The sequence below is a fragment of the Poecilia latipinna genome, unplaced genomic scaffold (genome assembly GCF_001443285.1).
Source record: "Poecilia latipinna isolate Pla-1442-1.1 unplaced genomic scaffold, P_latipinna-1.0 Scaffold373, whole genome shotgun sequence".
In the NCBI taxonomy this organism is placed as follows: domain Eukaryota; kingdom Metazoa; phylum Chordata; class Actinopteri; order Cyprinodontiformes; family Poeciliidae; genus Poecilia; species Poecilia latipinna.
In genome coordinates, this window is record NW_015112989.1 from 365,613 (window position 1) to 376,479 (window position 10,867).

The 10,867-nt window shown below is 39.2% G+C and overlaps 2 protein-coding genes across 6 annotated transcripts in view; one reads left to right on the forward strand and one right to left on the reverse strand.

The window, feature by feature from the left end:
• The window catches only part of LOC106950001 (uncharacterized), a 12,193-nt gene extending 7,791 nt beyond the window's left edge, over window positions 1-4,402 (reverse strand). The window contains exon 1 of the mRNA XM_015036592.1: window positions 3,030-4,402. Within this exon, the coding sequence (XP_014892078.1) occupies window positions 3,030-3,684 (655 nt within the window). The 5' untranslated portion in view covers window positions 3,685-4,402. The remainder of the gene's footprint in view (window positions 1-3,029) is intronic.
• The window catches only part of cinp (cyclin dependent kinase 2 interacting protein), a 16,350-nt gene extending 7,802 nt beyond the window's left edge, over window positions 1-8,548 (forward strand). Inside the window, exons 1-6 of one of the 5 annotated variants that reach the window (XM_015036598.1) lie at window positions 5,382-5,452; window positions 6,656-6,827; window positions 7,162-7,306; window positions 7,494-7,623; window positions 8,028-8,119; window positions 8,219-8,310. In XM_015036598.1, coding sequence (XP_014892084.1) covers window positions 5,446-5,452; window positions 6,656-6,827; window positions 7,162-7,306; window positions 7,494-7,623; window positions 8,028-8,113 — 540 coding nt within the window. In that variant the 5' untranslated portion in view covers window positions 5,382-5,445 and the 3' untranslated portion in view covers window positions 8,114-8,119; window positions 8,219-8,310. Of the gene's footprint in view, window positions 1-5,374; window positions 5,482-5,509; window positions 5,608-6,655; window positions 6,828-7,161; window positions 7,307-7,493; window positions 7,624-8,027; window positions 8,120-8,218 lie in introns of those variants that run through there. The other 4 variants (XM_015036595.1, XM_015036593.1, XM_015036596.1 and 1 more) reach the window with 4 other exon arrangements.
• The last annotated feature ends 2,319 nt before the right edge of the window (window positions 8,549-10,867 follow it).

Sequence of the window (10,867 nt, forward strand, 5' to 3'; positions counted from 1 at the left end):
TGGATTTACAGTATGAAAAATAGTCACCTCTCTTACAGATTTCTTCACTTTTGGCTTTTTGTCTCTTAAAACATTCAAACCATTCCAATATCAGAAATGCTAATCTGAGTAAAACCCCATTTATTAAAAAGATAATATCATTTATGACAGGAACCTGCAAAAACAATTTATCCTATTAGTATAGAACTACATTTTCTTTTATAAAATGGAGTAACAACACTCAGGGCTAATTACTGTAAAGCATGGAACAGTCAGATACGTACATAACTCATGTCTGGAAATAATGCAAGAACACATTCTCAAAGTTCAATAAACTTTCAATTATAATGAACATTCAAAACAGGAAATGAAAGACTTGAAATATTCAAAATAAATAAACAAAACAACAGAAAGAATAAATAAAATAAAATTTCTAAATAAAACTGTCCTTCAATACAAAGGCTAGCTGAGACCAAAGCACCAGACAGAAGACTTTTATCATCCTTAGAGAGAAAAAGAGAAAGAAAATAATCATGCAAATGGAAATTATCGACCTCGTTTTAATTTATCATGCAATTAATTGATTTATTGCTGATTGCGATGGGCCTATGCCCATATTTAAAGAGCATCTAGAAATAAGTTCATTGACACCTTTCTGTGTTAAATTGGTTACAAAGTCAATCCTGAGATTTTGGGATTCAGGAGGACAACACAGAGAACAACAAACCGGAGAAAACATGGAGACGGTTTTCTGATCTACACTTCTGCTTCTGCTTTCTGAATGTTTGTCAAAGTTTCTCACTAAATTTTGACTGCAGTTTTTTCTCTGAGTGCACAACAGACCATTTCCAGAGGGCTGAGTCCTTTCTTAATCTTAACTTGGCTTACTTCCGACCAAAGAGTTCCCACAGCACCAAAGCTGATTTTAAAAAATGTTCACCTATATGGGACCAGGATCACATCATCTGCCCAGCTTTCTAACCACACAGCCAGTCAGATTTAACGAGGAGCGGCAAAAGCAAATGAAGTGGATTAGCGGATTTAGCAACAACTGACGGTTTCATCCATTTGTTGAAACAACAAATAAAATGTTGTTTCAACATGTTTGAACCATTAGCATGTCAAGACAGTCATGAGATTGCCATGTAGTGACAGTCTTCAGTCAGAGGACTCTTTAGATTCATTTCAAAACTGACTGCTACTGGAGACCCTTCCTGAACCCAGCATCAACATTCATAACAACTATCTGAAGATTCTTGGTGATATAAGTAACAGCATTTAAGTTTCCTTTGGAATAAATGTTTTGAATTGAAAATCACTGATGATTAAACCTGCTTTAAAAATACCAAAGATGACAATTTGGCAAACAGAACCTGGTATTTGAGCTCCAGAAAGCTGCTGCCTGTAAACATGATAACATGATCGTGTGTCGGCTCCTTGCTGGATTTGTCTGACTTTTCATCTTCTGGAGATGCTAAATAAAAACAGACTAAACTTTGACACACCATGAGATAAAATCAGAAAAGGTATTGATCCAAACTGTTTTAGTCTTGCCGTTTAGAAGGGGCATGTCAGGAAATTAGTTTTGGAAAAATCTTTCCACATTATTGTAAATGTTTGGCATTTTATTTTTGCTTATTTCATGTCTCTTAAAATCACGAATCATCCCTCTGCCATTCGCTCTGGATGCCAAAGTTTGCACAATGTAACGCAGACAAGGAAAAAGTCATCAAAGGAAAATTTAAATGTCCTACAAGAATGTGATGAATTTCCCAGAATGCATTGCCCTGAAAGCCGGTGTGGTCTTCTCTTTGTACAGTTTAAATAAAAGAGTGGCTGTGGCATGCTCAGGGCTGTGTGTTGACTGAGTCTCTGTTCTGTTGGACTGTATGGATTTTATGTCATGGTTGTGTGATTTCTCTAACTGAATGCAGGTACCGAATATTTTCTATTTCTAGACATTCCGCTGTGGTCACAGATTTCATGAAGGTTATTGGATTTCATTTAGCTGCAGGTGGGTGTGTCATGTCAGTTATACAGTTAATGTTTTTTTTATCAGTTCTATTTTAAATAAATTAATTGTATCTTGAAGTATTTACTTATTAATTTGGCTCATGTTTTATAGTTTCAGATGAACTGAGTGCTGTTCCCTTACTTTGAGTTGAGCTGAGTTTATGTTAGTCAGCTCAGACCAGAGGGCCTGCAGAAGGTCTTGTAAGGCGGACCAATTTTTATTTATTTATTTTTTTGTTGTGTCTTTCGCAGCCCTCTCTGTGAAGCATGGGGGTGGAAGCATTCTGCAAATGGGGACAGGAGGACTGCATCACATTGAGAAGAGGATGGATGGGGAAAACATCACGAGGTTCTGGGCAACAACCTCCTTCCCTAAGAGAGAGCATTGAAGATGGGTCATGACTGGGTCTGACCCCAAACACGCAGCCCGGCTCTGTAGGGAGCATTTAGTGGTCCTGGAGTGGGCCAGCCAGTCTCCAGACCTGAACCCAATGGAAAATCTTTGGAGGGAGCTGAAAGTCTGTTGCCCAGCAACAGATTTGTGTGGAGGAGTGGACCAGATCCCTGCTGCAACACCAACCTGATCAAGAACTACAGGAAACATCTGATCTCTGGATCTGTAAACACAAGATTCTGGACTAAATACTAAGTTCTGTTTTTCTCTTGGATCAAACACTTTTTTACACCAATAAATATTTTTATATTAACTTGATTGACAGACTAGGTCTTTTTTATCTTTGTTTACATTATCACTGTGTGATGTTATGACTGTTCTTATCATTAGGTCTACTTCCCCACAGATGCAGAAAATGCAGGTTGACATTTTGACAGCAGTTGATCAGGTTCTCATTAACATTCTCGTTTCTTATGTCCTTGTGGGAAGATATAAATTTCAGTCTTAAGTAGAGGTGAATCTGAAACTAAAGAATGGAGCTTATCGATCTGATACCGATACCGACTTAGCAGCGATATTACCGATATTTTGGATTGACCCGCCCACCTCCAGTCTGAAGGTATAGGTTTCCCCTTTTGTTTACCTGGGCCAGTGGCCGGGCAGAAGAAGTCCTGAGACAGTCTTTTGTAGTTTATCATGGTCCAGGACAAGGAGTTGAGGTTAACCAGCTGAGAGAGGACACCTCTGAGCGTTGGGATCTTCAGACAGCCATCATGGTGCAGGACCAGAGACTTGAGACGAGTCAGCCGGGAGAGGCTGGCCAGCAGCTGGGAGGGAGGACAGGCCAGCTGCACATTACACAGGCTGAGCTGGGTCAGCTGCTGACCCAGAGGAAGGAGGAACTCCAGGTTCAACAGCGGCTCTGAACAGGCTGTGAGAGTCAGGCTGTGTACGTGGCGGAACCGCTTCAGCTCCTGGACGTCGCTTCCCCTCCAGGTGTCCAGCCGCAGGGCCTGGAGTAGAGGCAACCAGACAGAGAGCAGCTTCAGGTCCCTCTTCCTCCCTCCCCGCAGGGCGACGCTGTCCAGCTGCCTCCGAGCGAGGCTCCGCCAGAAGGCGCGGTTGTACCGGGACAGGTCCTTCAGCACCACGCTGAAGCCCCGCCACAGAGGCCGACATTCATCCAGCAGCTGCTTAAAGTGAGAACATGTGCAGCGCATACTCAGCTTGTCCTTCCAGGACAGAAAGCTGAACACCTGCAGCCATAGTTCGTTGGGAAGCTGGAGAGCCGACGTCATTGTCAGAACCAACGGAGAAAGCAGGCGGTACAGACGGCCCTGTGGCAAACGGACACCAGTCTGGTCGACTACTCACTTGTACTCTGGATTCTTGTTTCACTTCACCTACGAGCTGAAGTTCGCTTCTCCGAGGATGCTCGGACTTTCTCCCAACTTCCTGCTTGCGTCATTGGGTTGCGAATCTGCGTAAACCAGAAGACGTCACTCCGCCGTGGTTTGCCGAAGGTTTATAATGTCTGAACTGGGACAGAAGTAGGGACATTTCAAAAGACACGACATATAGTAGCATACATTATGGATTTGTTGTTTTTTTATTTTATTTTGAACTATTTTGAGTTATGGTTAACTCCGGCTTATCCGTTCTGCTGTAACAACAATTCGGTGAATATTAATAGAAAATTTGTCTGCACTGATATGGGGTTCCATTTGTGCCAAAGTTGATGAGGTTATCTTAACAATATTACGTCGAATTTCTCCACTAGATTTTGTGAAATACAAATAAAATGAAGCAGATGAATCAGATGTCTACTGACTACTAAAAAGGGTCAATGGAAAAAAATTACGAAATGGGATTTTTTTTTGTTAATTTGTTGATATTTCTGCTGTTTACCTGGTAAAGACTGAAGTTTAAGTTGAAAGTGCAGAAATATCGAAAATAAAGTTGCTATATTGAGATCAGAGTGTTCAAAGTACACAGTCATAGATAGACCTGCTACGTGACAGCCATGGTTTTGTGTAACATTATAAAGTAAATAGGATTTATTATCCAAGGAATTCTTTCAGCCCAGCCTGGCAGGCAGCACTGATCCTGTCCAGACACATACTAACCCTGCTGGAGAAGAACACACCAGCTTCAGCAGTCCACCCTTCCTTCCCTTAAAGATGCCATTACACTTTTATTCTCAATATTTCACTTTTAACCACAAAACAGAGTTTTGATTTATTCTTGAAAATGTTTTACTTTATTCTAGTTATTTCAATGTTATTTGGTAATGGGGGGGAAAAAGAAAGAACTGAACATGTTTGTTATGTTTTGCAATATACACATTGTTTTGCAGAGGAATGACAGGCTGTTTTTCAGTTAAGGACAACGACCCAAAGCACATGGCCAAGATCTGAAAGGCTTCAGAACTATGACTATGACACCAGACTTGAACCTGACTGAATATCAGGAGAGCTCAGAAAATGACTGACAAATGTCTTCCATCCAGCCTGATGGAGCAGGAGAAAAATTTCAGGGAAGAACGGGCCAAACTGCCTAAAGACAGGTGAGTTGGGCTGGTATCAATTCAGAAGATTTGAGGCTGCCTTGATTCCAAATGTGGATTAACAAAAATGTTAAGCAAGGCTGTAGATACTCACATAAATGTAGCTTCTTGGTTTTCGGTTTTAATACATTTTCAAAATAAACAAAATTTCACGTTGTCATGATGGGATGTTTGTGTGTAGGAGGACATACATTAATTTAATACAGTTTGGAATAAGGTTAATAACATAAAAATGTGTAAAAGGTACAGTGCTGTGAACACTTTCTGAATGCACTGTATGTATAGTACATGTATACAGTGCAAATCTATCTATCTATCTATCTATCTATCTATCTATCTATCTATCTATCTATCTATCTATCTATCTATCTATCTATCTATCTATCTATCTATCTGTCTGTATTTCTGGTTATAGTGGTCGTTGATCGCTAGAGGCGCTCACGGCCCATCTGACACAAAACAAAACGAAGAAGCAGTAGAAGAAGAACAAACTATGGCAAGTAGGTGACTAACGGACTAACGTGTTAATGTAAGTAACATATTTTTCCTTCAAATAGAAAGTGGTGGGTTATCTGCAGACAGGTACAGACGGAGGGTGGTCGTCTGGGCAGCAGTTTATGGATTGCTGTGTTAGAAAACTGGATTAGGATACAGGGTAACGTCCGATTTTTTTTTTTTTTTTTTTTTACATTTATACTTAAATAAATGTTTCCTGATCCGATTCTTAACTAAAATAGAATGACAGTAACTAACTGTCAACAAATATAACACAAATTTCAGACCATAGTCAAAAATTAGCTACATACTGGGCCCTAGTTGCAGCTTCACGTCAATGCGCCCGCCATATTGGGAAGGGAAACATCGGTTAGTGAAACCAAGGAGTTGCATTTTAACGGGATTAAAGAGATTTATAGCTCACAATTAGCCATCAAACAGTTTATAATGATGAAGAAAAGTAATTTTTCATCGTCAGTAATGTAAAAGCTTGTTATAGTCCGCTTGTCCATGTTTGGTTCTGTTTCTGAGGATGCAGAGCAGACCAGAACCAGAAGACCTGAGAGGTTTGGAGCAGGTCTTCTGTTTAATGTATTTTACTACTAGGCCATTCAGTGATTTATAAACTAACAAAAATATTTTAAAGTCTATCCTCTGAGCTCCAGTGACTAAAGGTAGATACATGAATGAGTTTCTCTAGTTCTTGCTGGGACATCAGTCCTTTAAATGTTCTTTGGGTGATAAAAGACCGACTTTGTAATTGTTTTCATGTGGCTCTGAAGGTTCAGGTCCGAGTCTATCACTACACCCAGATTTCAGGCCTGATCATTACTGTGCAGTTGTAACAACTGAAGCTGCTTGCTGACTCTAGATTGTTCCTTTTTTGGTCCAAAAATGTAATAACTTCAGTTGTGTTTATGTTCAGTTAGAGAAAATTATGGCACCTTCACACACCGATTTGCTCAATTCACATCTAAATGACATTCTCCTTCTGCTGGGAATCCTCTATAGACTTCATCAAGATTTCCTGACAGTGGATAGAACTCTAACCTGCCATGCTGAAAGACTTCTACAATTCTATCATTCTAATATGATCTAATATACAGTGTGGTGTTCATCTTGGTTTGTTTTTATGCGTAGGAATAAGTATGGACTGTTTGTTTCCACAGAGACAATTTGTGTTAATGTGTGTGTGAATGTGTTTCCAGGTATCCCAGCTGATGTTCCAATGTCCTCGTCCAACACAAAGTTCTCTGCAATCACAGGAAGTGCTCGGAAGATCAAAGACAATGCGGCCGACTGGCACAACCTGATGCTGAAGTGGGAAAAACTGAACGACGACGGATTCCAGTTTGCAACAAACATCGTCAACATGAGGAAGTGAGTGTGCTCAGTTCTTTACATTCCTGTAGTTTGATGTTTTCTTAATAAACGTACTGTAATTAGATTTTTAATAATATATTAAATACTAATCACAGCACATTTGATGGCTGTAAGATGTGCTGCTTTAGCCCCATGAATCTAATTAATTTACATCTCACCTATACCACCGTAGTAAAAACAAAATGAGATATTTTTTGCTCCAATCTACTCAGAACAATCTCAGCTGCTCACAGTGAGATTGTCCTCTAGCCAATAGTTGACCCAGAAACTATTCAATGTAAAATGTAATCACCATTTGACTGTTATTTTTCTGTTTTATTTTCTTCCTCAGTTCTCAGAGAGACCAGCAGCCTCCGGATGACTTCTCTCCAGCTTCAGCATGTCAGATGTTTCCTTCAGCTGTGCAGCAGCAGGCAGCTGGAGCAGCAGAGCTGCAGGATGAATGCTCCAGGCTGCAGGCTGTCGTTGACCGAATGGTGATGCTTCATTTAGCTTCAGCTGAGCATACGAATCAACTGAATGAAGACTCGGGTTGTTAAGACTTCCTGTCATTATTAGGAGCAGCAAATTAATATTGAGGCCGACATTAACATGGCCTTATCATCGACATCAGATGCTAGATCCAACACAAGTTTGTTTTTAAAGCGATTTTCATTTGTTCAGGTTGTCATAGTGGCAAAGATGGAGCATCTGATGAGTGTACAGCAAGGAATCCAGGATCTGGAGGAGTTTCAGTTTGGACCTGAAGGAAGAACATTACCTCTCTGCCACAGCTGGAAGACCAAAGAGTTTGGTTAGTCCACCTTTGGTTAGATCCCTGGTGTTTCACTCTGAACTCTGACTAAACTCTGATGTGGTTTGTTTGTGTGCTTCAGTGATAAGTCAGGAAGGAAGGAAGCATGGAAGGAAGGAAGAATAGGGATGGAGGGAAGCAAGCAAGGAAGGAAGAATTGGATGGATAGACGATAGAAAGGGCACATGGAAGGAGGCTCGCAGCATTTTGACAACAGAATATGAATATTTTTCTATTCTATCCAGATCTAGAAAAAGCTGAAATCAAATTCCATAGTTTTTCAGGCTGTTTTAAGAACCACAGTTTGTGTTTCTTTTTTTTTTTTTCTTTTTTTTTTTGCTTTAAAAAAACACTGGAAGGAATCATTGTGGTTTATTTATGTTTCATTCTTTATACACTCTTAGGCTTTTGGACTCTAGAGTTGATTAGGTCTTTAAGGTGCTGTTCTGTGCAGTTCCAGCAGTCGCACGAACTTTGTAAAGGCTGCTGAGAATAGGTACCATGCTGAAATGTCAACAAATAAAAACCCCTCCATGGTCCTCTCCTTCAAGCCTCCGTGGTTTTATGAACTCATGTGTCTACCTGTGTGTTTCAGAGGAGTCCTCTCGGGTTCTGTTGGCTGCCTTCAGTCAGGAGCTGAAGCTGAAGCAGGTGATTCTGCAGGAACTGGCCCACACTGCAGATGCTGACCTGCACATGGTCTACCTGTCCTGCTGGCTCCACCAGCCGTTCATCCCTGCCCAGACCCGGTTAGCCCTGGAGGCGCTGCTGCTGGAGACTGGTCATCGATCGCTGTGATCATCGCTGCACTCAGTGTATTGAGCTGGTTCACTTGAACACCTGAAACTTGCTTGTTTTTCTTAATATGTAAATAAAATGGTTAAATTGGTGCGATGAAATAAAGGTTTAGCTTTGTATTTTAGACTTTATTTCATTTTTCTTGTGGTTTCTTCCTGATCCAGTTAACTAATTAGAACATTGTACGGTAGGATTTTGGCTAAATCTATCAAAGATAGTCTTTAGGCTGATCCATTCATTATTTTTATGATTAGTTGGGTTTATTATGTTTTTTTGTTTTGTTTTTTTTTCCACATCATTAAGAAAATCCAAACAATAGCATCAAGTCATTGACTTTGCTGTAGTTCCTCATACTGATCATGCCTGAGGCGACAGGGATATGAAATGGACTCTTGCTTTGGGAGAAGGAAAGAAGCAAGCCAGCCTCGTTCAGTAGAGCTCTGGTTACAGATCTTTGCTGATCCGTTCATTATTTTTATGATTAGTTAAGATTAGTTGAAATGATCTGACGGGCTGCAACCATCTCCATCTCCTGTTCTTTTTTTCTCTGTCCTCTGTCGTGTAAACCTTCTTTCACTCTTGCAGCTATCCTCCTCTTCCAGAATATCCTTGTCTCCATCCTCTCTCCCCATGGCAACGCTCTTTTCTTGAACATGCTTGAACTCTGCCTGTTGCTGTGGAGGATTAAATCTAAATTTATATTGTCAATAACTCAACCACATGCATCCCGGCGCCACACTCAAATACTTGTTGGCTACGCCTATCATCTTCATACAGTAGCTCATTTCTTGAAAGCATCTCTTGACCTTTTCTATCAACACATATAAAGCGAACCTCGTCTGTAGAGCTTTTTTCTCAGAATTAAACCAAACTGCTGCTTTCCCATTTGCTCATGGCCTGGATCACAAACTTTACCCCTTTTTAGTAAATGCTTCCCTGCATGTTATGCCTGCACTTCCAAATCCTCTTTGGAAGAGTCAAGAGTCGTTTGTTTGAATCAACTGGATTATCTGTGCAATTTTCTTACCACTAAATATTCCACAGTCTATTATTAGTGGTATTCTGATGAAGTGGAAGTGACTGAGAAAGACAGAAATTCAGCTGTGAAGTGGTAAGCCAACTAAAACCACAGGGTGGGGTCAGCAGTTGACCTCTCTGTGGGGGGCATCTAACACCAAACCACTAAATACATAAAAACTTAGTGGAAGTTTATGCTAAAACCCCAAACACAAAAAGTATAGTAAGCTAACATTAAGCATAAAAAAGCAGAAGCTAACACTAGACCTCTAAGCTCATTAAAAGTATCAGAAACTAACACTAAACACAAAAAGCTAATGTTAATCACTAAAGACAACCGTCTCTCCAGTCTGCGTCTCGCAGACTGCAAAGTCCTCAAGTTCAGTTTTGGCATCTTATTTTGCTACAACTCTAAAGTTGTAGAAATAAAGTCACCATAGTCAAAAACATATGAGGCTAAGAAGTCTCTGAGTGAAGATCTTTCCTGCCAACAGCCATCAGAGTACAATAATTCTTTGAAGAAACTTAATAAGTTACAACATCATTTAATTTCCCTTTGGGATTAATAAATTATTTTTGAATTTGAATTCTGTCAATATTATTCTCTGTGGAGACAAAGAACATCAACAAAATGGATTCTCTAAAAGTAATTCTCTCAAACTAAAATAAGTTTTCCAATCACCACACCACCATTAATATTGCTGACTCTTTCTGAAAACGTAATCAGCGTGAAAATATATTACAGCTCCAAATATGCAAATAATTAGTGGGTTACACAGCATTTTGTAAACCACTAATTATTCAAAACTCCTCTTTCTTAGAAAAATAAAACTGAACAATAATAAAAATATAAACTAAACTATTTAGTAATAACACAGGAGAAATGTATATCTAAAATATTTAAAAGCTATGTAAACAGAAATATATATCTAAAAACTTTTCTAATCTTCAAGTGTTAAGGTTTTATTTCAAGCAACGTATCCAAGGAGACCAAATATGTTTTTGAGGCATTTTTGAAACCTGGATCAGGCACCGACTTCTTATTCTAAAGATCTGAATAAAACAGGACAGATCTTCTAAAACCAGAAAGGTTAAACTCCCACAATCCCACCAATAATGTTAACTAATAAATTAATGACAACCAGACTAACTAAAACCAAGATCATTGTTTTTCTAATAAATTTTAACATTCACTGTTAACGTTCAACGAACTTCTGAAAATGATACATCAATAAAATCCAATGGAACAAAACATTGTTTATCTGGTCTTGAGCAATTATAATAAATAATTTAGTTACTTTGTGAAATCAACAGGCACACATTGATTGTCCTTTAAAGATTTTTTTTCTAAGAATAAAGTTGTGTGTTATTTTATTTAATCAATGTATCCATGGAGACTACATATAACACATTTTCAAAAAGCTGGTTC